The 27473-nt window shown below is 41.1% G+C and overlaps 1 protein-coding gene and 1 long non-coding RNA gene across 2 annotated transcripts in view; one reads left to right on the top strand and one right to left on the bottom strand.

The window, feature by feature from the left end:
* The first annotated feature begins 226 nt into the window (after positions 1-226).
* Positions 227-27473, top strand: part of LOC110204134 (uncharacterized) — a 44841-nt gene continuing 17594 nt past the window's right edge. The window contains exon 1 of the long non-coding RNA XR_002323216.1: positions 227-803. This is a non-coding gene — a long non-coding RNA (uncharacterized LOC110204134). The remainder of the gene's footprint in view (positions 804-27473) is intronic.
* TMEM212 (transmembrane protein 212) overlaps positions 4105-27473 on the bottom strand; it is a 32251-nt gene continuing 8882 nt past the window's right edge. Inside the window, exons 2-4 of the mRNA XM_020980436.2 lie at positions 26581-26640; positions 22812-23135; positions 4105-4452 (exon numbers count right to left, since the gene is read on the bottom strand). Of these exons, the coding sequence (XP_020836095.1) occupies positions 4432-4452; positions 22812-23135; positions 26581-26640 (405 nt within the window). The 3' untranslated portion in view covers positions 4105-4431. The remainder of the gene's footprint in view (positions 4453-22811; positions 23136-26580; positions 26641-27473) is intronic.

Here is a 27473-nt window from a genome sequence, read left to right as displayed (position 1 = left end):
TGCAGTGATTACAGATAAAATGAAAAGCAGAACTGAAAAACCAGGGACTCCCATAAAGGTCTGAATATGATTTGGATCCAATATCTAAGAAAATAAGGGGGAGGGGTGCGGCACTACACAGGATTCCACTGCCAACTCCTTGGCAGCAACCCATCCTTTCTGTATCAGGCTTAATCAAGAGTGACATTATTCAACTGAATTCTGATGCCTTACCTATGTTAAAAAAAAAAACAAACAAAAATCAACCCAATTTTATATAAAGAATACAGGATTATTCCCTGTTCTGATTTTTTTTTTTATAAAGACTCTGGTTACTGTATTTGTTGTTCAACCTCTCCCTGGGATTGGATATGATTTTGGCCTGAATGACATTAGTAAACTATTTCCTGGAATGTCAAGGGCCTCAATAGCCCTGTCAAGAGAGACTCTTCTTTCAGGGGCTGTGGAGAGAGAGCAAGACTGCTCTGTTATTATAAGTTGTGCATTGGCAGAAGCTCCATGCATCTGAGATAATTCGCATGTGTCCAATGAGCGTGATCTACAGCTCTAGGGAGGTTTTCAAGATTGCATGATGGCACTGTGTAAGAATCTCCTTTGGGGTGGGGGGAGAGGGAAGAGGTTTTCTTTTTTTATTTTTTTTCCTCCCTCTTCCTCAGCCTCATTTCAAAGCAGTTCACCCTGTAGGCTAACGTCTCCACATGCTGAGAGCACACAGCTGACCATGTTGCTTCTGTGGCTGCCGATCTCATTAGTCGAGAGTATCAGCAGTCTGCATGGGTGGAAACAGGTTATTTCAAAGCAAGGTAGGGCCTCAAACCTTCCTGTCAGAAAAAGAACACTCCTATTTTTCCTCTCTTGGCTTTACTGAAGGAACAGCCGGGGGGGGGGGGGAACCAGCAATTGGGCTCTTGCTTGTGGTCAAACGCAGAGCTAAATTTCTGCTTTCTAGTTTGTGAATGCCAGGGGTGAGAGGTTTCAATTCCATCTCCCTCTGGCCGCCTGACGACAGTTTTAGCTGTCCGCATCAGACACTCGTTGTTAACCCAATCTGTGAATCAATGGTCCTGGTCTCACTTTGGGCCCACTGTAGTGTGGCATACTGGGAAGAATGCCAGGCTCAGAGCCTAGACTGGAGTTTGGATGTGAATTCCAGCTCTGCTGTTTAGTAGCTGTGTGACCTTGATCAAGCTGTTTTATTTTTGGAGAATGAGGACAATGGTATTTATTCTCATTTTCTGAGTTATCAGGAGGAACGCGCAGCCTAAATCTCAGTGCACTATAGAAGTGTGAGTTATTAATGATAATAGTAATTTTACTATAAAAGTTTACTACTAACAAGAGTAATTTTACTATAAAATGTACTAGTAATAATAGTAACTTTACCATAAAATTTCTACTTGCAATAGTAATTTTACTATAAAAATTTACTACTAATAATGGTAATTTTATTATTTAGTTTTACCATTAAAATGTACTACTAATAATAGTAACTTTACCATTAAAATTTACTAATAACAATAGTAAATTTACTGTTACTAATAATAATTTTGCTATTAAAATTCATTACTAATAATAGTAACTTTACCATAAAAATGTACTACTAACAATAGTAATTTTACTATAAAATTTACTACTACTACTACTAATTTTACTATTTAATTTTACCATAAAAATATACTACTAACCATAGTAATTTTACTATAAAAATGTACTACTAATAATAGTAATTTTACTATATAATTTTACCATAAAAATATACTACTAATAATAGTAGTTTTACCATTAAAATTTACTATCAACAATAGTAAATTTACTATTAAAATTTGCTGCTACTAGTAATAATTTTGCTATTAAAATTTATTACTAATAATAGTAATTTTACTATTCAACTTACTGTGAACATTTACTACTACTAATAGTAATATTACTATTACTAACATTAATATAGCACTTATTGTGCACTGACACTATTAAGTACTTATAATAATTTATTATTGCTTATATATTTACTATTATTTTATATTTGCTATTAGTACTTACAATAATTTACTATTATTTCATTTGATTTTTGTAACAACCCTGGGAAGGAGTGCTATTATTATTCCTATTTTACAGATAAAGTAACCAAGGCAGAATGACTTGCCCAGGGTCACATAGCTAGGAAGTGTCTGAGTTCAGATTTGAACTCAGGTCCTCCTGACTTCAAGTCCAGCACTCTGTGTACTGTGCCTTATTATCCTATACATCATTGATATGAAAAAAGAAAAGAAAAAGTTAAGACCTAGTTAAGATCTAGTACTATCCTCTCATTTTACACATTAGGAAACTGAGGCACGAAGCATAAGTGGATCCCTGAAGATCCCACAGATATGAGGTGGTGAAGCTTGGCTCTGGTCCCAGAGCTTTCCGCTAGTGAGCAAAGATTTGCACAGACACTTCTGATGTCCTGTTCGGGGTTCCCATGTTGAGTGTGACTTTTAGGTTCATTGATCCAGTGACGGTAGGGAACTTGGGGGCCCGATGCCCTCTTCTTTCCCTATAGCCTTCCCTAGCAATCTTACCCATCAATAGACTCAGCAACAGCCAGTCATCCTGACAAGTTAGAACCTGGAGCCCATGGTAAGTCTGGGTGGAGGCAGGTGGGGGGAGGCCTTAAATGCAAAGCCGAGGGAACTGACACTGTGTACTGTAGACAAAGTGAAGCTGGTGAGGGCTTTTGAGCAGGGGAAGAGAATGAAGAGGAATTGAATAAGTGTTTATATAGTTCCTACTATGTGCTGGGCAGCTAGATGGCTCAGTGGATAGAGTACCAATCTGGAAATGTGAAGACTCATCTTCCTGTGTTCAAATCCAGCCTCAGACTCTTCCTAGCTGTGTGACCCTGGGCAAGTCACTTAACCCTGTTTGCCTCAGTTTCCTCATCTGTAAAATGAGCTGGAGAAGGAAATGGCAAACCCCTCTAGCATTATTGCCAAGAAAAGCCCTAATGGGGTCACAAAGTGTTGGACACGACTGAAAAACGTGTGCTGGGCATTTTGCTAAACACTTTCAAATATCGTCCAATTTGAGGGAAGAGTGACATGGTCAGATATGTACATCAGGAAGATTATTCTGGTAGTGATGTGAAGGATGCATGAGAGGGATACAGAGAGAAGCAGGCAGAATAGATTTACAGAATGACTGCAATAAGGCAAAAGAAAACAGGTCTCTGATAGATGGGATGACCGCTCATAACTTCCACAGACTGCCAGTGAAACACGCCTCCTTCTCCTTGGCAGAGAGGTGAGTCAGCCAATAAGCAGTGATGAAGTACCTACTATGCACAGTGACGGGAGAGTACCTACTATGCACAGTGACGGGAGATGGGGAGCCACAGCCTCAGCTAAGTCTAAGTTGCAGGCGGGGTCAATGTCTGGTTATTTCATCAGATCCCACTTTTAGAGCTGGAAGAGACCATCAGGGCTTGTAGGCCAAGACCCTCATTTTACAAATAAGAAAAGAGTCTCAGGAAGGTGCTGAGATATGTTCAAGGTCACAGAGGTAGCAAACATCAGAGACGAGTTTTGAACCCAAGACCTCTGACTCTGAAGTTAACACCCTGTTCACTGGTCCACAAAAGTCTTGCTTGGATTCTGGGCATATTATGGTTGCAGGACTCCTCCCCTGTGTCCAGGCTACTTATTCTAGGCTTAGATTCTAAGACCCAGACAAACTGGCCTTCCCACTGTTCCTCACACGTGATACTTTTTGTCCTATCTCCCTGACTTTGCACAGAGAAGGGAAAATTATTAGGTCTTAGCAACTGACTGGATATGAGCAAGTGGAAAGAGTCAAAGATGAAATGTCTCGAACTTGTAAATACATCTAGGGGGTTTCTTCTAGCTCTTTGTGGTCTTCAGTTCTGTGATGAAACTATACTGGAACCCTAAGGATCTGACCCCTTAATATCATGCTGAAAGTAGATGCCACAAGATGGGTGGGAGCATCTACAGGGAGCCAGCTACAGAGTGGAATTCAACACTGGACATGTACTCTCCAAGTCAATAGGGCAGAATTAACAAAACCTCAGATCACTACTCTGGTTTGACTTTTGAGCTATAGTAATGAAAGGAGACTGAGAAAATGTTTTAATTCAATTGCAGCAGGGCACAGGGAACCTGGACCGGTGGTGTGACCATAGGACTAACCCCCCAGCCAATACAATCTTCCATCAGAGAAGGAGAGTGATAATCATTTCAGCCAGGGCAGTTCAGATCTGCTGGCAAATAAACTATTCAAGAATTTTAGCTGTGACATCACACGGACGTAGCCCACCGAGGAAGGTTTTTCCAGGCTTGGGAAAAAAAATAGCTGCAGACCAAAATACACAAATCACAGATGTTTTCAGATGCTAGGGAATAAGCAGGATTTCCACCGAGCCCCATCTCCAATTCACCATTCATTCCTTTGACCCTAGAAATAAAGGGAAAAAATGCTGTTTACATCGAAGCTTTCCACAGTCTGTCAAAGGAAACCCCTGTGTCACTCCTGATGTGAAATTCAGCCTTTGTTTATATCAGTGGGGAACTAGTGAAGGAGGGAGGATGACTCAGTGTAATGGCATTCTGGTGCCCCTGAAGAATTTAGAAAGCTGGAGAAAAAGGGAAAATGGAAAAAGATCTCACATTTGAAATGAGCTAGCTACTGCCCTGGCAGCCCGTGTTCTGTGGGGGCAGGATGGGGTTGGGTGGAAGCAGGGGGTTAAGAGTCAGGGAGAGAGGGGAGTCTGCTCTTCTCTGCCAGAGAATCTTCTGTAATGATCAAAAAGGAATTGCCCACTTCCCTTCTGAAATGTTTCCTTGGGGAAATCAAAGCTTTAATTTAGGGGGTAACATCTGCCTTGTTGCCTGGATTAATAGTGACCTAAAAGTTATCTCCTGGCGGGGAAAAATGCTCCCTTCACACATCGGCTTTTCTGAGCATTTTTTTTTAAATTTTTATCATTTTCTGAGCATTTCAGGGTCTTACCTTAAGGAGGCAAGAGGTCCGGCTTGTGTTCCTGGAGCATTGCGGCTGCAAGTCTACTGTCCTCCTCCCCACACTCACAAACCCTTTATCCCCAGGCCACTTGTTACAGGACTGGGTTCTAAGCATCAGTCAGAAGGACGTTCTATCTCCCATCCTTAGCACAAGCTACCATACTTCACAATTCTTAGTTTCTTTCAAATATTCCCTCCTGCACAGGGCCTTTCCCAATCTTCCCAGCTGCTAGGGCTTTCTCCTAATTGGGTATTTATTTTCTATATACATACTATATACATGCACACATGGTCACCTACCTTCCCCATTACATAGAATGCAAACTGTTTGAGGTCAGGAACTACTTTATTTTTGTCTTTTTAGCCCTATAAGCCTAGCACAGTCTTGACTTGTAGTAGGTGCTTAATAAATGCTTGTTGGCTGATCGACTGAGGGAAAGGGAAGGAAATAAGCATTTATTAAGTGCCTACTAGGTGCCAGACATTGTGCTAAGTGGTTTATAGTTATTTTCTCATTTAGTCCTCACAACAACCCTGGGGGGTGGGTATTACTATTATCCAATTTTACAGATAAGGGAACGGAGGCATACAGAAGTTAAGTGACTTGCCCAGGGTCGTAATAAGCATTTGAGGGAGGATTTGAACCCAGGTCTTCCTAATGCCAGAGGCAGCTAAGTGGTGCCGTAGATAGAGTACTTGGTGTTGGAGTCAGGAAGACTCATCCTCCTGAGGTCAAATCTGGCCTCACTTATTAACTGGGTGATTCTAGGCAAGTCACTTAAGATATGTCTGACTCTGACAGTGGTTAGCTGACTTACCCAAGTTCATATAGCTAGTAAATGTCTTGAAACAGGATTTGAACTCAGATCTTTGATTCCAGGCCCGGTGCTCTATCCGTTGTGCAGCCTAAGTATTATGTCACTTTGATTCTCACAACAACTTTGGGAGCTAGGTGCTATTATTATCCCCATTTTACAGATGAAGAAACTGAGGCTAAAAAAGCTTAAGTGACCTGTCCAGGGTCACTCAGCTAGGAAGTGTCTGAGGCCTGATTCAAACTTCAAGTGCAGTATGTTATCCACTGCTCCACCTACCTGATCTAATATATGTAAAGTGCTTTGCACAAATTAACATGTGTATAAATGCTATTGACTATTATTATAATTAAGAATTATATTATATTATAATATTATAATTAAGAATAAGACAACAGATGCACAGAGAAGTAAGGAATTGATAGGTCATTGTTTGTACTTTGTTCTGGAAGTGGACCATGACATTTAGGGTGATTTAAGTGAAGGAGGGCTGAGCAAAGTCATCAGCCTCACTCTCTCCTCCTGAGCCATCTGGGTCCAGTGCCAAGATATAAATCAGGACAACTGGAAATGGCCCTGGCAAGTATTGGACCTAATGTTGAACGAAAGCTTCTTGAGGGCAGGGCCTCCTCTTTGTATCCCCAGCACCTCCCTTAAATGCTTGGATCATACCAGGTGTTTAATCAATGTTTGTTGATCAGTAAGCAAGGACTAGAAGCCAGGTCTCTTGTGACCCTGTGCAGGACTTTTCCCAGCTAACTAGACTAGTATGCCCCTTATGCTTTTAACAGGGAAGGCTTTCCCTTCCTACCTCAGCTTTCCTACAGTGACTCCCATTTTCTTCCCTAAATTCTCTTATCACCTCTTAGAGGTGAAGCTGATTGTTAACCTGAAATGACAACATGATTAAGCTTGACCTAATCACTACACTCTCTCCTCTCTGATTTGTTGTATAGCTCAGATGGCTTCATTATTCCTGACAGGTGACTTTGGGAAAGCCTCCGATTAAAGACAAATGCATTTGACAGGGGGATCATGCTTTGTTACTCTGGATTATATTAACTAATGGCTCCCCCACCCTCCCCACCTCTTGTTCTTGGATTCTAGGACAATTTTTATATCACACGAAGCAGGAAAAAATTGTGTTGAATCAACCCTTTAAACTTAGGCAATATGAAGTATCATTTACTTAACTGAGACTCATGTAAAGGAGGTTTTTTTAAAAGGAAGATGATTTGCTTTTTAAGAAGAAGACATTCCTGGGGCAGCTAGGTGGCACAGTGGTACAGCACCGGCCCTGGATTCAGGAGGACCTGAGTTCAAATTTGGCCTCAGACACATAACACTTACCAGCTGTGTGACCCTGGGCAAGTCACTTAACCCCATTGCCTAACCAAAAAAAAAAAAAAAAGGAAGACATTCCTAAAATTCATTGAAATCCAGAGGAAATTAATGTCTGGACCTTCTATGGGGTTGTCTTATGTGTGGAAAGGAACCCTAGAGACTTTTAAGATCAACAACGATAATCCTAAAACACAGATCTGACCATGTCACTCCTCTGCTTAGAAATCTTCAGTGGTTGTCTATTAACTCTAGGGTAAAATACAAAATCATCAGCCTGGCATCTAAAGTACTCCACAATCTGGCTTCTACCTACTTTTTCAGTCTTATTTTGGCTTGACCGCCCCTTAGGCCACCTTCATTCTAGTCAAGCTGGCTAGTCAGCTTTTCTTAATACCTGAATTTCCGCCTCTCATTTCTATGCCATTATAACGGTGGTTCCCCTGTGTTTGGAACCTGTTCTTCCTTCACCCTTACCCCCACACACTCCCTAGGGTCTTCAAAGCATTGCTTAGGGGCCTCTTCTTACTTGAAGCTTTATTGATCCCCTCCAATTATTAATGATGTCTCTCTTTTGGGCTACATGCTGCATTCTTCCACACCTCCTTCCCTAATTGAAGGTAAGTTTCTTGAGGGGAGGTACATAATGCTTTTCAAATATTAGATGCTTTATAAATATTTGTCCCATGGGATTGAATTGACAGGATAATTACAGTTGGCCAATATAACTGGTTAGTTATTTTATTATCCTTGTAAATGGTGTAACTAAAAGTCCTTTCAGAGTCACCTGTCTTCCTAGTAATAGAGCTGACATATTTTTATTTTGTTTTGTTGTGTAAGTTTTGATGCAGACCCCATTAGATAAGGCTCCAATGAGACCATGTATGTGTAGTAGCAGGTTATCCTGGGCTGAACTGTCTCACACATACTGAGCCAGAGTACCTATCTGAGCATGTCCTAATAACTCACCCCCCCCCCATTCCATCACACTCCCCTACCCACTTCGTATGGACAGAACTTGTCTAGCAACTGATTCCTCTTCAGGGCCTTAAATTTCCCTTTCCAAACAACCCACTCCCCACTTCATTCATGAGGGCTTGGCTTTCATGTAAACAGTATATGATGTCTGCCTATATTTTGTTTCCATCAGAGCCTAGGGTACTCATTAGATCACAATATTTTTTCTAGGGGTGTATGATCCTCAATTATTTTCTAGGTTTTAAAAGTTCAATATTATCTCATCACTTTGCCCTAGCACCCTTCAAGAATGAAAAGCCTATAGTATAACTGAGTTAGGCAAGGTACACTTCATGTCACCAAAGGAGAAATCACCCTCTCTCCCCCTACTCTATAGCATTAACATTAAGTAAGATACAATACACAACTCTGAATTTCTGTTTATTGCTTTCCAAACCTGGAGAAAAGCAGGGGGTTTGAAGTGATTGAATAACCCACGATACCATGCATATATAGAATCCACCTTTAGGAGATTCAGCAAAATACATAGAAATAGAGCAAGAAGAGGTGGAAGCTGTCAGCAACAGTCTTTTTCCTAGTACACTTATCCCTTCCACATTGTGACTTTTCTCATCATGGTTTCAATACATTGTGGGTTGGCATAAGAAATTAAATGGGAATTTTGAGGGAGTTTTGCAGAAGCCACAGATGGCATAGAAAAAGTTTAGAAACTCAGAAATGCATAAAATATATGTTTAGTGCTGTATAATGTAAACACATTTTATCTTTCGATATCATAATAATTCAGACTTCTTCTCTGGTACAAAGGGACCAAAAAATTTTACGTGGATTTTCCAGATTGTGTGGGTGCTGTGTCCATAACCCTGGCGATGTGGAAGGGATAACTGTATATTCTTTAAGTTCCAAAAGGGATTTTAGACTTTATCTGAAGGCTGGCCCAGAATGCCGCAGACTCTGACCTTAGGGAAACTTTCAGGTTCCCTAGGGAACCTTTAAGGGTTTCCTTAAGTTAAGGTATCAGATATCTTACCCTCTCCATAGAGAGAGAAGGGGAAAGGGGAAAGAAAGACCACTGACCCTTCTTCAGCCTCAGCCGAGGCAGCAATATGGGATTCATTCACCCGGACATAATTTGTGCTGGATACATCCTCAGCTCCCTGCTTCAGGACCCCTCTCAGACACACCTGACCCTTGAGCAATCTCCATGGGGCCCTATTTGTATCTCCTGCTGGTAATGCTGTCCTTTTCTCTGTTGTCTTCCTCGCTTTGCATTCTGATTTGTTGAATTTCATCTCTCTTACTCATAAGCCCGGTTCCCTAAGGTCAGAGTCTGTGGCACTCTGGGCAGCCAGCCTTCAGATAAAGTCTTAAATTTCCACAGAGCTTAGGGAATACTGGGGGAAAAGTATGTCCTTTTCAGCCAGCCCTCACCTCCCCTTAGCTATTACCTAGCTCCATAGATATGTATTGTGCTGAAGCTCCCAAAAGCGGGTTCCATATGTAAATGGATTTGAAAACCTTATTGTTATGATGATGATCATTGGGCTATCAAGTATAGCCCAAAGGATCTGAAGTCCCATGACCTGGGTTCAAATCCTGCCTCTGCTGTGTGATCATATGTAAATCCGTCCACATCTTTTTTTTTTTTTTTTTGGCTAGGCAGTGGGGTTAAGTGACTTGCCCAGGGTAACACAGCTAGTGAGTGTTATGTGTCTGAGGCCAGATTTGAACTCAGGTCCTCCTGAATCCAGGGCCAGTGCTCTATCCACTGCGCCACCTAGCTGCCCCACCCCATCCCTATCTTTAGGCTTCACTTTCCTCATGAGAAAAATGGGAGGGTTGGACCAGATGATTTCCAAGGTTCCTTCCACTTCTGATTCTATGATCCTAAATCACTTGACAAAGTTATCAGTTATCAATGTAATTTTAAAAGCCAACCAATAATTTAATAGGATGACATATTTCTTAACCCATCATTTACTCAGACCCTTCAATGTATTCTTGAGTTCATCGATGTGGGTACTTCCTCTGATGATACTTATCACCATCCCCCTATGCATTCTCAGTTACTTGACTTGCTGTCCTCTTATACGTCCTCCATTGGAGGTCCTCTCAATCTGTGATGGTGGAGGGGGGGGAGTATTCCTGGAGTCCTCGTGAAATCATTAAGGTATCTGTGGAGCTCACAAGCTCTGCCTCAGTTATCCCTCATTCTCATCCCATTAGCTGTTGGCTTTCTTTTCCATTCCCTTGCATAATTCCTGGTGGGTAATATGTGATAATCTACTCACACCCACCATGTTCCTTTCTAGTGCCCCTGGAGTGGGCTTGATGCTTTAATTCTCTTCTTTATTCAGCAACTGATGACACCTAGGGCTAAGCCAAGAAAACAACTTTGTCTTTTGGACAATAACTTCAGTGAATGATCTAAATATACATTATCTAATTTTGATTACATTAGGAAAATGTAATTCTTTCTCTCTTCCTCTTTGCAATTCCACCTCTTGAATGCTCCTGATTAGACTTTTTTTTTTATTAACTATGAATTTTAAATTCATCTCTCGTCACATGACTATCATGGGACATCTCAGGAGGAAATGACTCCCATTTTTCCTATTTAGTTCCCCTATTTCTCTGTTCATTCTCTCTGTGTTTCTAGGGAGATATTTTTGAGAGGCAATGTGCACAGAGCCCTGGAATTAATCAGGAAGGGGAATCCTATCCTGCCTCCAGATTAGCTGGGAAGTTGCTTCATCTTCTTAGGCTTCAGTTCTCTTGTCTATAAAATGGAAATGGTACCGAGACCTATTTTACCTAGGTGACAAGTTTTTGTGCTTCTGGAGAAAGGGCAGTGGATTTGAAATCAGAATAGCTGAATATAAAAGGGGGGAGCATTTATTAAATGCCCGGTATGTGCCAGGCCCTGTGCTAAGAGCTTTATAGATATTATCTCAACAACGCTGGGTGGTATGATCCCCCTATTATGATCCCCCTTTAAAGTTGAGGAGATTGAGACTGATAGAGGTTAAGTGACTTGCTCAGGGTCTGAGAGGCTAGATTTGAACTTGGCTGTTCCTGATTCCAGGCCCAGCTCTCTATCTACTGTGCTGCCTGGCTGCCTCTATGAATCCTGGATTTGGCATTTTACAATCTATATAACCTTGGACAAGTCATTTCACTTCCTCCAGGTCTCAGTTTCTCCACCTACAAAGTAAGAAGTTTGGATCAGTTTATCTCTAAGATGAGAAAAAATAAAGCTCAAACTCTATGATTGTATAATTATAGCACTTTATAAACTCCATTGAAATCGGTTGTTATTTCAGAAACGCCCACATACTTCCAATAGTGTTATTTCAATCATTTTCCACTTTTCAAAATAGCTATAGAAAAAAAAATGATTTAACCAACATTGTGCCATTAAAAGACATTTGGAATATCATTTACTAAGACAAATGTAGTTCCCTGCATAGGTTAATGGTGATAACAGAGGAGCTAGGCTTCTGGATTTTATCCAAGTCTCTAACCCTCTTAAATAACTACATTTCAGCTTTAGGATAAAAGTTTTGCTTTCCTTTCAAAACCATTTTAATGCTAATATTTTAGACCAAGATGGGAGTTTTGCCTAATTTGTTGCCAATGGGGATGGGTGTGGTTGGAAAGAGAGTAGAATAAACCCCTTTCAAAATAAAACTAGGCTTTCTTGGATAGAAAATAATTTTTAAAAGTATTTTCTACCACTAATGAAGTTTTTTAAAAAGTTTAATTTTCATGAAAATGTACAAAGTGAACATTGAGAAACAGAGCAGCTGGGGAGCTGTCAGCAATGCCCATTCGGCAAAACACCCAACTCACTTCAACACACTGAAGCCAATACTTCAATCTCATTTCCTCTCTCAGTAAGCTGCTACCACCCTTAGTATGTTTCCACTGGATATATGAAATGCAAATAGCCTTGGAAAATAGTTGTCCCATTCCAACATAGAAATGGAATTTCATTTGAGGAAAGAAGAGAGAGGATTGTCAATTAGAGGTGTGTGACTCCAAGGTCACCTCAAGGTGGGCATGACTCATTCTTCAAGGGGCAACTGAACACTGAACACTGCCTTTGAATCTCAGAAAGTAGACTCATTCAACCAGAATGGGGAAAGCCCTGAACTCTGATACTTGTGGTTTCTAGCACTAACAAGCTTTAAAAAAAATGGCAGAATGGATAAGAGTGCGGGTTCTGTAGTTAGAGGAACTGGGTTCAAATCCCGCTTCTAATGGTTATTGCTTTCGTGAACCTATGCAAGTCACTTGACCACCAGGGGTCTCAGTTTCCCCATCTGCAAATTTTGGAAGTTAGACTAGATGGTCCCTGAGGTCTCTTCCATCTGTGATACTAAATCAAATCACGTACAGCATCTGAGGAGGAAGGGATTTCAGAGACTGATCAAGATTCTGAGCCTAAAGACTTTCTCTAGAGGTAGTCCTCCCTACTTCTGGGCTGCACTAATTATTCAGAGGTTTTTCCTACATCAAGCATAACTTTACTTTCCCGCAATTCCCCTCCACTGACCCTGATTCTGCTGAATGGGCCCAAGTAGGCAGCTAGATAGATGGAAAGCTGGATTTAGAGTTAGAAAGACCAGAATTCCAATCCTACACTAGATGCTGACTAGCTATGGGACCCTGGGTAAATTACTTAAATCTCTGCCTCAGTTTCCCATATCAATAAAATGCAGATAAAAATTGTACTTATCTCCCAGGGTTTTTGTGAGGATAAAATGAGATAGTATTAGCTTATCAATACTAAAAAAAATACTCTTTTATCATTTTAATAAAGTTTAAAATGCTATAAGTGATAGTGATTATTATTAGGGGGGAAGGGAATTAGTATTTATATAGAGCCCACTATTGTCAGGCCCTATGCTAAGGGCTTTTACAAATATTATCTCATTTGTTCCTTACCACAATCACAGGAGGTAGGTGCTATTATATATTATCATATTTTATAATAGATATTATTGTAAATTATATTATCATAAGATATTATGTATATAGTTGAGGAAATTGGGCAAATAGAGATTAAGTGATCTGCTCAGGGTCATACAGATAGTCTGAGGCCAAATTTGAGCTCAGGTCTTCTTGACTCCAGGCCAAGTACTCTATCCATTGCATCACCAATTGCTTACTTATTATTTAAGCAAAATAAATGTGTTCCATTCCCCACATGATAACCCTTTAAATACTTTAAAACAATCTTCTTGCTCCCTCCTACACCTTCTCTTCTCCAAACTAAATATCTCTACTTCCTTTAAGTGATTCCCTCTACTTCATGAATAAGACCTTTAAATCTAGTCTCAGGCCAGACACTTGCCACTTACTAGCTGTGTGACCCTGGGCAAGTCACTTAACCCCAATTGCCTCGCCATAAACAAACAAACAAACAAATGAATGAATGAATGAATAAACAAACAAACAAATAAATAAATGGATGACTGAATGAATCAAACAAACAAATAAATAAGTACATAAAGTCCATATAGCCCTAATGGAAGGTCAGATGATTATTGTGTAATATGATGAGTACTTTCTACCTATAACCATCCTTTTAGTCACCCGGATTCACCACCTTGGACCATATGTTCTTCTCTCTCTTTTTCACTCTGTCTCCTTCCCTCTCTGTCTCTGTCTCTGTCTCATCGTCTCCCCTGCCCATATGTAATCAATTGCCAAGTTTTACCAAATCTTCCTTCCTCCACAACACCTGTAAAATCTACCCTGTTCTTTCAACCCCAATGGTCTTGATCATTGTTGAGGCCCTCATCCTCTTTAATCTTCACTATTGCAATAGCCTCCTAATTAGTCTTCTTGCCTCCAGGCCATCTTCCACTTGGCTGTCAAATTAGTATTCCTAAAGCCCAGCTCTGAGCATCAGTTGAGGGAGCTTTCACACTGTCATTCCCTCCACCAATAAAATCACAAGACTGGAGAACATCATTTCTGGACAGAATTCAAAGGTGCTATCTGCATCTTTTATAGAAAAGAAACAATTTCTCAGCTCAACACTTTACAGTGCCTCTAATAAAATACAATCATAGATTTTGAGCTGGTGGATCGATGGACTCTCCAAGAGGTTAAATGATGGGCCCAGGACCACACAGCTGGTCAGTTTCTTGAGGTAGAATTTGGGGTCATGACTCCAAATTCAATGCCCTATCCACCATGTCACACTGCCTTTCCAGTGTGGCATTTTTCTAGCTCTCCACATCCTGTCTCCTGTCTACCTTCCCAATGTTCTTTCTTACTACTCCCTTTCCAATACTCTCTATTCCAAAGCACACAGAAAATTCAATCTCCCACCTCCAGGCTTTTGCACAGTGAGTCCTCCCACCTAAAATTCATTTCCTCTTAGAATCAATGCCTGACTTCCTTTGAAGCCCAGTTTAGAGCCTTGTCCTATACAGAAACATTCTTTGGAGCCCCCTCCCCCCAAGGATTAGCACTCTCTCCTCTTCCAGATAAGTTCTTACATATCTTATATTTATTAACTTTGTTACTGGTTTTCACACAGTAGAAAGTCAGCTCATGGAAAGTTGGAACTCCTGGCTGTAGTAGCTGTTGTTTTGTCTTCATATTCCCAGCCAGGTGGTGCCACAGGGGACAAAGCGCTGGGCTCGGAATCAAGAAGACTCATCTTCCTGAGTTCAAATCTGGAAACAGACACATAGAGGCTGTGTGACCTTGGGCAAGTCACTTAACCCTGTTTGCCTCAGTTTCCTCATTTGTAAAATGAGCTGGAGAAGGAAATGACAAGCCACTCCAGTATGTTTGCCAAGAAAACCCCAAATGGGGTCACAAAGAGTCAGATACGACTGAACAACAACAATTCCAGCACCTAGCACAACAAGGTCATGCAGCAGTAAGTGCTCATTAAAAGTTTGTTTTGAATTGACCTCTTTGTACCCAGCATGCTTTTTGGAAGGCTTTTGTAAGAAGAAATATCAGAGTCGATTATAGTTGTCTTTTTTGTCTCAATCTATGATTTCATTGTGTAAGGAACCCTTGGGAAGGAATTCCGGTCTACTGAAACATATTAGCTATTGTTCTGAAAATTATAGGCCCAGAAAGTGGCTTGAGGCACTGAAAGGTTAATCAACTTGCCCAGGGTTGTGCAGCCAGTATGAGTCACAGGTAGGTCTGGAACACAGGTCCTTCTGACTCCGAAATTAGTTCTTTCTACCCTCAACCACACCGTCTCTCTATCTACAATATAGCTCTATAGACTACACACAGTGTCTGGCATGTAATACACATTTAGTAAATGTTTATGGATTGATTGAGTATAACACAGGTTCATCATGAAATCCAATCCAAAGGGGATTTATTTTCTGAAGCACCAGAAAGACCTCACCCTACCATGAGAAGCTTCCTGGGGCGATGAGAAAAGCAATAATTTAGTAGATAGAAGATTTGCTTTCAAATCTTGCCTTTGTCACTTATCTGTGTGATCTTAGGAAGACAATTAATCTCTCAAGACCTAGGCCTCTTCATCAGCAAAAAAGAAGGTGATTGGAGGAGATAACCTTTCGGGTCCTTTCTAATGATTCCTTATCTACCTATAAAACAGCCTTATGCCTTAGGCTCATAGGATGATAACTATGAAATAATGGTTGTTGTTCAGTCATGTCTGACTCTTTGTGACCCCATTTGGGGTTTTCTTGGCAAAGATACTGGAATGGTTTGCCATATCCTTCTCTAGATCATTTTACAGATGAGGAAACTGAGTCAAACAGGGTTAAGCGACTTTCCCAAGGTCATACACGTAGTAAGTGTTCGAGGCCAGATATGAACTCAGCAAGGTGAGTCTTCCTGACTCCAGTCATGGTGCTCTGCACCACCTAGCTGCCCACAATAATAGCGGTTATAAAGGTATGAATAATAATGCTAATGATAACTTTTATGTGCCCCCAAGCAACTCTCTAGCACTTTAAGTTATTAAAAAGTTGGGCCACATCAGTAGAGGGAGTTTTCACACTGTCATTCCCTCTACCAATAAAATCATAAGACTGGAAAAAATCATTTCTGGACAGAATTCAAAGGTGCTACCTCTATCTTTTATAGAAAGGAAACAGATTTCTCAGCTCATTTAAAAAAAACAAACAAACCCATATGACATACTAAGAAAAAAATATTTTCTTTCTCCCCTTTCATTAAAAAAAAATAACAGTTGATAATGAAATGAAAATAAATGAAGCCATTCTGCCTCATGGAGGAAGAAGAGGAGGAGGCTTCGGGCAGCTGTCCAGGACAGCTGCAATTTCTCTAGCACCCTGATCCTTTCCCCTCTGGGCCACTTGTTACTAACTGGTCCAAGAATGAGGACATCCTGGCCTTTTTATTGCATCGTGTTCCTCTACTTAAGTTTTGTGCTTGTTGAATGAAGGTCTCTTGACATAATATCCTGTTCTTCTGATGATTAAAGTGCTACATCTGAATTCAGGAAGACCTGAGTTCAAATCCAGATTCAGACACATACTAGCTATGAGACCCTTGGAAATTTCCTTCACTTCCTGAAATGGACATGAAAATATTTGCCATAACTACCTTGAAAGTAGGCATTGTGAGGCTTTGTAAACCCAGTCACTGTGTCAAAGGGCAAATTTGAACCCTGGTCTTCCAGCACACTTTTCTTATGCCAAATTGCCTCTCTAAGGCAGGAGATAGTCAACCTGAGCTTCTAATTCTGTTGCTCTGGCCCTAAATCTTTGCCTTCTGAACCTTGCATGCTGAGAAGTACCATTGGTCACTCTTTCATTTTCCGTCAAATTTTTACAAGCAGGTGACCCCCTTGTTTCTTCTGACAGCATCTCCTGTCTTCCCAAGTCCCAAACAGGGTGGCCTATTCCCTAACATTTTCCATGAGTTTCACCCACACCCCTCCATAGCCCTACCCTGAGACCTCATCAACCCCAAAGCACCCTCTCCCTGAATAAAAGCTTTCAAGTCATTTACTGTTGTGGTCCTCCTCATTGAATATTTTTTCAACCTTTTGAACTTTTCATAAACCAAGTTCGTTTTGGTCCAAACATGTCTTCATCTTTTGGCTTTTGAAGGGAAACTTCCATTCTGGTACACCATGAGGACATGTGTGCCCAGAGGACAGAAGCTATTGAGAGATAGGAGAGTGTGAACAGATCCAGTGGAAACCCTTGGCAACAACTCCATCCTCAGCATCTGGAGGAGTTCACATGTTCTTCAGAACAACCCTGCTCTCGTAGGACTTGGGAGAGAGAAATGTACCAATAGCCTTCTCCCTCCTCCCACTTTTCCAAAGCTTTGCCTGTCATCTCCTTTTCAATCTGCCTACCTCTGTGTGTGTGTGTGTGTGTGTGTGTGTGTGTGTGTGTGTTGTGTGTGCACAGACAGTGAGCTTTCCAGAAATGTGCAATAGATTAGAGAGGGGGACTTGATGTTCCAGACATGGAGGGGAAGGGACGTGGTTGAACTTGATCAGCATTCTGCTTATGCAGAGAAGGAAGAAGTGTGAAGCAACAGAATGTGGATTACTTTCGAACATTACTATTTTTAATGCTGTTCTCATTTAAGCTATCCCTGTCAGCAGGCTGGGAATAGAACATAACTGGCTTATGTATGTATGTGTGTATGTTTGGGGGGGGGATGTTGAATGTATTTAGATTTAGGGTAGGTTCCGAACTTTTACAAGTAACCCAGCCTGCCTTTTGAGGAAATGCCATATTTTCTGAAATTTGAGCAAGAGGGGAAAAGCAAAACAAACATATGCACCTTTATTTTCCTCTGCTGAGAGAAAAAGCGATGGGAATAATGGTGACCCAGAATGTAAGCTCAGAGCTTGCATGAGGTAGGTACCAAATAGATGCTCCATGAGTGAATGAAAGAGCTCAAGCCGAATTATTTGTAGGATCAAGAATCACAGAATCTCAGAACTGGACAGGCTGTCAGAGAATGTCAAGTGCAACCTGCAGCTGATTAAGAATCCCTTCCACGTGTATATAGCCTGACATGTCCACCTAGTCTTTGCTTGCTTTACAAAGCAGAGAGTTGGACTAGAGATGACCTCTGTGGTCCCATTTAGCTCTACATGTACACCCAAGGGTTCTAAAACTTCGATCTTTTACCCCTAGTTCTGCCCTCTGGGCTCCAGCAGAATAAGCCCGATCCCCCTATATTGTTATGATGTCTCCAGGCTAAAAGTCTTGATTTCCTTCAATGAAATCCTCCAATCTCATGAAGTCAAGCTGTTTCACCATACTATCACCCACTTTGGGATGCTTCCCAGCTAATCAATAATTTTTCTCCAAATTGGCTCCCAGAATGGGTCTCGTCATTCCAGATACAGGTGGACTATTACCTCCCTAGCCCTAGACATTATTCTTATTATTCTGCTTATGTTATCATTCTTTTTCTTGTCTGACAGATCACATTGTTGACTCATTTTGAACTTGCAGCCCATGACAGATCCCACTCTTCGGCAGATGTATTGCTATCCAGTAATGCTTCCCCCCTCCCCCCCATCCCCATTTCCACCTCATACTTATTTACTTTGGCTGCAGGTAAGTGGCTCAGTGGATAGAACACTGAGCCTGGAGTCAGGAAGACCTGAGTTCAAATATAGCCTCAGACACTTGTTAGCTGTGTGACCTTTGGGCAAGACACTTAACTTCTGTTTGCCTCAATTTCTTCAACTGTAAAATGGAGATAATAATAGCACCTATGTCCCAGAGTTGTCATGAGGATCAAATGCGATATTTGAAAGGCAATTAGCACAGTGCCTGGCATAGAGTAAGTGCTCAATAAATGCTCATTCTCTCCCTTCCTGCCTTACTTGTAAAGCCGATTTTTTGAACCCAAGTGTAAGACTTTGCATTCACCCCTTTTAAATTTCATCTTCTTTGGTCTAGTCCAATGTTCTAGCCTGTCAAAATATTTTTGGATCCTGGCTTTGAACATGCTCAGATTCTGCATGCTTCCCCCTGGGCTCCAGAACTTGCTGTCTTTATTAGCACAAAATGTCATAATTCATTTCCATCAGCAGCTCATCCTTCCTAATGTAACATGATGCTCTGCCATTATGGATTATTCTGGGCTGTCTCACCCTAAAAATGCATGTACGCTGAGGGCATGCTACTTGCTAAGAGACACTGGGCTCTGTCACCCAATCAGGGCTGGTCGTCCTTCAGCTGTTCTTAGAAGAACCTGGGCTGGGAGAAAGCATCATTCCTACGAAGCAGGAGTGCTATCCCAGCATTCCTCCCAGCAGGATCAGTATAGATACCTGCCTGAGAATCACCCTGAACCGAGTTCTCACCCACTCCTACAGTGACAGGAAACCTTCAAGCTGTCCCTATGGAAAAACTATGAATTTGCTCAATTTTGGCTCCATCCTTCTCTATTTCCTCCTCCCTTTTCTTTTAAAAAAATTTTTTTATTGATATCTTTTTTGACATCATCTCAATTTTCCCCTGTATCCGTTCCCCTCCTGCCTCCCAGAAGTAGGTAGGTAGATAGAAGCTCCCAGAACCATTATATCACAGGACTTTTTTTTCCAATAAAGAAAAAGATGTGAAAACAAATTCTGCAAAACCAATCAACACATTGAAAGAATCCAACATTATGTGCAATACTCCTTACTGGTAGACCCCCAGCTCCACAAAGAATTGTCCTTCCTTTTCAATCTGTCTCTTTTTTTCTAGCACTCCTCAACTCTCTCCCCAGGTAACTGACCACCCAAGGGTAGACTGCGAAAAGAGTATGGGCTCGGGGCCTCATCTGTAAAATGAGGGGGTTGAACCTAATGACCACCCAGGCTCCTTCTAGCTCTTGATCTAAGATCCAGTTCTAGGCTTAGCATTATGAGTAGTCTTTGGCTGCAAGAGCCATAACTAGGACTGGCCAATCAGAGCCTTGCCAGGGGTGCGACACAGTAGTCTAAAAACCAGCAGAATTCAGCACCTGGTTAGTAAAAGGAATTGGTTCAAATAGGAAGTTGCCAGTGAGTCCACTTCTTTACTGTGGCCACTGCACCCCAGGTGGACTTTCCTCTCCCTAGAAGGGCTTCTGGTGGGTTTTTGCCCACTGGGTCGTTTGAGCCTTGTTTGAAGGACCTGGTGATACTTGGTTTAGAGAAGAGAGAGAAAGCTTTGGTAGCTGGGTGAATGGTTGTCAAGTCTCACATCCATTAGCCTTGCTCTGCTTGGGTAGAATGAACGGAATTTACAGGCTGCAGGATTAGGCTCAATATTACATGACAAAAAACTTCCTAATTAAAAGCCCTAAGGGCTATGTCAGGAGGCCATGGTTTCTTTCTCACTTTAGGTCTTCAAGGACAGGCTGCAATTGTCTCAGATGTTATAGAGGGGAGTCTTTCTTAAGAGTGGGCTGGCTTCCAAGGCCCTTTCTCAATGTTGGATTCTGAGATTCCATGAGCAAGCATGAGCCTAAAATCCCTACAGACTTGAGTAAGAAAATTTCTCTAGCAGAACCTTAACTCTCCTCTAAATGCTCTTCCTCCCAATTTCATGGTATTCCCATAAATGAAATGCCGGAGTAAGTGTAAGGTTCTCCAATCTTTTCTGGACTTTGCTCCGTGCAATTGCCCTAGCTGCTTGAAAGAGCTATTGGGAGAATCAAATGAGATAATGTATTGCCTAGGGGAGTGGGGGTGCGCAAGGAGGGCTGACCAGAATGATAGAGAAGAGAGAAGAGAGCTTTGAACTGCAGCCTCCCAAAAGGAATAGGCTAGCATGAGGAAGGAAGGGACAAGCCAGGATGGATTAGTTCCATCAGTCTTCTCAAGGAGCATAATTTTGTATTTCCTTAAAGTCAGTAGTCAAAGATGAGTGAAAGAATCACCTATCACCAAGTGATATTAAGCACCTACTATGTGCCATGCTGTGCGATATGTGCTGGGCATACAAATATAATAGTTCCTATGTTCAGGGAGTTTATAGTTTAAAATACATGGGAATAAAGTTCTAGTTCTTCTTGGGGGAGCTTGGAATTTTTTATACTTAAATTTCATCAGCACATCTGAAGCTTCTCTTTTTAATACATACATTTCACCATTGCTTCTCAAATTCTTTTCTTTTAGCCTCCTGTTACCTCTTCTTTCCATTAGCTAGGGGAGTGAGAAGCCATCAGAGAAGGGATATGAGTCACAGGATGAGGAAGGAGGTAGTGGGAAAGAAAAGGGGGGAGTCACTCTTCCTGTTCTTTTCATACCTCCTTCCAATCTCAAAACTTGTTTGAAGTGGGAATACACAAACTCCCTACTGTGACCACCTCCCCTCCACCTCAAAATGTGTCACATATCGTAGGAGGTCATGGAAGGTTGGTTGAATTAACTTAATGGTTTGTGGGGTATGTCGGTGGCTGAGAGCTTTTCGTCATCTTCATCATCTATGGAGAGAAAAGTCTGGGAGGGTTTCTTTTACTCTCTGGCCAAAAAGCATATGCTGTTTACTCTCTCCTGAGCTCCAAGGGGGAGGATCTGAATGAAGATGTCTGCATTTGACTAATGTTAGCAATATTTCCATTAGGAAAGCCAAACTTCTGGAGTAATCCAGTGGCAGCTAGCCCACCCACCCTTCTAGCTTTTCCAGAGCTGTAGATTTCCCTTCATTGGTTGGTTTCAGAGACCAGAGTTTGGACATAATCAGGAATTGAGTCATGATTGTTATGGCTGTACCTTTAGCCATCATGTTAACACACGTCACTGGATGTGTGGCCTCCTCATAGTGGGCCATTAATTAATTTCATTCATTAAGAATGAAACCTGGAAAGAAACATGGGATTGCAGAACTGGAAGTAACCTCAGGGTCTAAATTATCCAAATCATATTCCCCAAAGTATCCCCAGTACAATATGGCTTACCAGGGGTTATCCTGACTTTGGGGGACCAGTGAAGGGTTTTGGACATGGGAATCATGTGATCAGATCATTGTATTAGGAAGATTAATTTATTATACACACCCATACCCACATCTATCTATCTATCTATCTATCTAGTGTGTGCTATATGGAGGACCTCATTCCATTTTAGATAGCTCTAATTTTGAGGAAGTTTTTTTTTTTCTGACATCAAATCTGTATTTGTCTCTTTGTGACTTCCGGCCTTTCCCTTTAGTTCTGCCCTCTAGGACCACACAAAACAAGTCTAATCCCTTTTCCTCTCTAATCCTTAAAGAGGGCTATTATGTCCCCCTGAGCCTTCTCTTCTCCCAGTGGAACATTCCCAGTCCCACCAATATATCTTAATGGCCTCCCCTCTCTGTAAATTGTTTATATTTATATATTCTTATATATGTCCATTCTGTCTTTCTCAAAAGAGCAGTAGTTCCTTGAAAGAATGGATCTCTTTGTTGTTGGTGGTGGTTTTTTGTCTTTGTATTCCTAAGACCTGGCAAAGAATAGGTGCTTAATAAATGTTTGATTCATTGGCTGGTGTAGCATAAACTTGAGGTCCTTCAACATTGTGGATGCCCTGCTCTGGACATTTTCTGGTTCATTGACGTTGTCCCTAAACTGTGGTGCCCAGAACCAAATATGGTCATCCACTTGGGATCTGATTAGGCAGAGGACAGTATGTCTATCTTCTCCTTATTCCTGAATGGGGCCATTGTTTCTGAGGACTTACATTTAACTCTCCAGACTGGAAGAGCCTCAAGGAAAGCTTGACCAACACAACCAGAGATGCACAGAGCATGGCCAAACCAAAAGCCAGGTCAAGGGTTTGTAGAAGCAGGTGGTACTCTTCATAGTGGGGTGGATCCACACATATTGATGGGTATCTCACATAAGGAAAAGGAAACATCACTGCATAACCCAGATAATTGGTTCCAGCAATTCCTGAGAATGAGTAGTAGCAATATGGCCCCAGAAGGGCGGATTGTATAGCAATTGCCATTTGAAGCGGGCATCCGATGACACTCAAGATGGCAAAGGTGAAACTAGCTTCCCACTGAAAAGGAGACAAAGGAATTGTTTGTTATTTTTCATGAGGATTGTTTCCAAATCTTCCTGGTAAACATGAAATAAAACATCCTGGCTTCTCTTCCTTCCTCTTAGTCATGGGAAGGCAAGAGGTTCATTCTTTCCTTCCCAGACCTTTGTATTCTCCTTTCCAATTAGCACCCCATAATAGCTTGGCAGCCAGCAAAGACAAGAGAGGAAGGCTACCTTTAGCCAAAGATCAAGATAGATAGCTTTTTCCTTCTGTGGAGCTTTCACCCTAATATCTGGATGATGGCATCTCTGCTCTTTGGGGGCAAGGGAGACAATGGAGGGAGTCATTCCACTGAGCAACAGATCCTTGAAGATGCATTAATATTAATATGGGCATGATAGGGGCAGGGACTAGACCTTTGATATCACTGGAATAGGGAACTCCCAGATGAGGAAAGTCCCTCTACTACAACAGTTCAGCATCTCCTCTTCTGCTAATAGTGTTAAAGAGTTGCTTAGAATGCCTGGAGGTGAGCTGACCCTGCCCCGGGTCACAGAGACAGTATGGGTCAGAGGTAGGTCATGAATTCAGGTCTTCCTGGCTCCAAGGCCAGCTCTAATAGACATGGAAGCAAAAAAAAAAAGTGTCCTACACTTTCCCCCTTGTGCCCTTGTAGAAAAGAAGTAGTGCGACTTGGGAAAGCACTGGCCTTGGAGTTAGGAAGACCTGGGTTCAAATCCTACCTCTTTAAGCTTCAAGCGACTCTCTAAGACTTATCTAGTAAGTTATAAATGGGTAGCAGTCTCGAATTGGCATTGGTGGAGAAAGTTCCCATGCCTATGAAGGCAACAGCTTCCTGACAGATTGACTCAATAACAGTGAATAAAGTCCAGTGACCTCTCTAGGCCTCAGTTTCCTCATTTGTAAAAATAGGGGATTAGACTAGATGATTTCCAATGTACCTTCCAACTGAAAAACTGTGATCAGATGATAGGAAACTGTAAGGAATAGATAAGAAGTTTGAAAGAAAAATAGTCATTTGAAAGACTTAGATTCTTGTATTCATCCTATACACCATTACATAATTAATTAATCTTCTGCGTGTGCGTATCTAATCATCTGACTCCCCTGCTCTCCATTCTCCAGGAGCTCCTTATTGCCTATTGAATGAAGGGCAAGCTTCTTAACTTCTATCATCTGGCTTCTCCCTTTCAAGCTGCTTACTTACTCTATATGTGGCATACCCTCTCCTCCAGCTCAGATGGACTGTTCCCTGCTCCCAGGGCAAACCTTGTATTTTACCACTTCCATGTTTTTGCATACATGGCCCTTAAAATGCCCTCCGTCAATGGACACCCTGCTCATCCTTTGAAACTCAGCTCAGCTACAGTCTATACCATGGAAACTTACTTGCAACACCCAGCTAGGAGTATCTGTACTTCCTTTGAACTCCTCTAGCTTTTTGAATATACCTCTCTTAGGCACTTAGAACATTCTCTGATATTTGTTTCTAGTTATTTACGGGATCATAGTTGGAAGGGATCTTAGTGATCGGCTAATCCAGTCTCTTCACTCCATTGTGTTGCGTTTAATATTTTATATCCATTACCAGATTACAGACTCTTTAAAGACAAGGAATATGTGTTATTTACATTGGATTTTCTTTAGCGCTTAAAACAGTAGGCATTTAATGTGTTTTTAACTGGATTTAATTAAATTCTGACTCTATCACTCTCTTACTCTGTGATCTTGGGGGAAGGAAAAAGAAAAGAAATAAGCTTTTATCTAGTCCTTATTATGTGCCAGGCACTCTTGCAAGTTCTGTGCTAATATTATTTGATCCTCATAACAACCCTAGCAAGTATATACTGTTGTTATTCCAAATTTACAGTTGAAGAAACTGAGGAAAACAGAGGTTAAGTGACTTGCCTTAGAGTTACACAGTTAGTAAGTGTCAGAAGCTGGATTTTGAAGGAATTGAGATTAGAATAGTGAGTGGTAGTGGGAATTGGGTGAACCACACTGACTCCACATTGTGACTCAATTCTAGCTTGGTTCCCTTTCTACTCAATTGTGAGTCTAGTCCAATTTCTGTCTTGTGAGAAAACTGTTCAATTATGGGAATTGTAAGAAAACCTTATTGTATTGTTTGAACCTGGCCCTGTGTGGCTGGGAAACTGGACCCCTCTACCTGCTACCTAGGGACCCTTAACTAAGGACCTGTCTTATGCTGACCAGATCTGAAGATCAAAGCAAAGGGCTTTCTCACCATTATACATCTCAAGCAGACTCATATATGTTATGTGAAAATTGGCCTGTAATGGTTAATCAGTTATTGTTTCCATGTTCCTTTGATTGAATACTGATGCTTGGGGGGACTGGGATGCCAGTTTTTTTTTTATTTCAAGGAATTGTACCTATTCACTTTTCCCCTCTCAACTTAGAAAGTCCCTAATCTTTCTTCCAATTAGAAATCAGATTACCTAATTTTGTATCCTGGTTAATTGTTTTCTTTTAATTAATTGCTTTTAATGCATAAAAACCTGTTTCCTCCTGTTTGAGGTCCATTCCTAAGCTGAGGAGGCCTGGTCCTGGTTTGTTGAGCATTGGTATGCACTGCTTAATAAATAGATATGCTCAGAACCTTGAACCTTTGTTTCCTCAGTCATTTCATCTGTCATCTGCCACAATTCAAACTTGGGTCTTCTTGACCCCAGGCCCAGTGTTCTATCTGCTGTACCACCTCGTTGATCTTGGGCAAGTTGTTTAATTTCTCTGAGCCCTAGTTTCCTCATCCATAAAATGAGGGGATTACAATAGATGACTTCCGAGTTTCCTCCTAGCTCTAAATCTATAATTCTGTGAACCTACATTCACTGAGCCTAAAACGATGACCTCAGGAAAAGTCATTTCCCTCTGTGGCATAAATAAATACAAAGGAGAAATTCATGGTGGGCATTTTATCCACATTTCCAATTTGGGGGCATTTCTACACCCTGTCTTTGTAATGCCAATTCATATGATCCTAGGATTTTTTTCCTACTTTTATTTGAAAGAAGCAGTACAGTAGATTGATTCGTGCAAGACTTTCAGAATTAATGGTTGAAATAAAGTTTTCTGAGTTAACCCTCAGTTTATCAGAAGATTCGATGAACAGAATTCTTCTTCCTTTGAAGATTGAAGATTTATCTTTAGGAGGGTGATTTTAAAAAAAAAAATGAACCACCTTTGGACATTAGAAGGAATCCCAAAGGTGGAGCACAGGGTAGGGGTCGAGAACCCGAGTTTAAATCCTGCCTTTCTACTTACTACCTGGGTGGTCATGGGAAAGTCATTAATCTTACTGGACCTGGGTTTCCACAGGCAGGTGGAGGGTTGGACAAGATGAATTCCAAGGTCTCTTATAGCTTTATGATTTTGACATCCCCAACCGCTCCATAATAAACACCTGTAAATTTACCAGAGATCTTTGTGTCTGCTTTCTGTGAGCCAAGAGGACAAGAATGCCAACAATAACTACCTGTAAGAAGCAAAATAGAGGAAAAATGTCAGTGAATGAGCTCATGACTAGAAAGGATTCAGTTCATCTCATGGCATATCATGTGCCAGAAAGGGCTACAGATGGCAAACAGCCAAACAGGAGATGTGGATTTAAGGACCCTATGATGAGAAGGAGTGAAATAAACCATCATTGTGGTAAAGGCATAGTTCCTACAGGGATAGAGGGCCACTTCCTGGTTCACCAGGATCCTAAGGTCATAAATGCAGAGGCATCTAGGGGGCACCATGTATAGGGTGCCAGACTTGGAGTCAGGAAGACCTGAATTCAAATCCTTCCTCAGACATTTACTTAGCTGTGAGATCTTGGGCAAGTCACCTAACCCTGCTCAGCTTCAGTTTTCTCATCTATGAAATGGTGATAGCAATAGTTCCTATCTCCCAGAATCACTGTGAAGCTCAAATATAATGAGATTATATATATGTATATATATATAAACACACACACATATATATATATACATATATATAACTTTGCATATCTTAAAGCACCATATAAATGTTAACTGTTATTATTATTAGATATGAAAGTGAACTCAGAGACCATTTAGTACAACCCTCTCATTTGTACAGACTATGGAACTGAGAAAGTCACCCAGGGAATAAGTGACCCATGTAGGATGGTTTCCACCTCTATGGCAATTAAGTGAGATAGCATATATTTTACTTTATAACCTTTTAAATTAATATATCAATATTCTTTTTATTAATGTATTGATTTAATTTTATTGGTATATTAATTCAATATAATAATCATGGACATTCATAGAATCCTTTTTTCTGAGGGGTCCATAT

This window comes from Phascolarctos cinereus, unplaced genomic scaffold (assembly GCF_003287225.1).
Source record: "Phascolarctos cinereus isolate Bilbo 61053 unplaced genomic scaffold, phaCin_HiC Scaffold_7;HRSCAF=346, whole genome shotgun sequence".
NCBI classification, from domain to species: domain Eukaryota; kingdom Metazoa; phylum Chordata; class Mammalia; order Diprotodontia; family Phascolarctidae; genus Phascolarctos; species Phascolarctos cinereus.
This window is presented reverse-complemented; position numbering and strand designations above follow the sequence as displayed.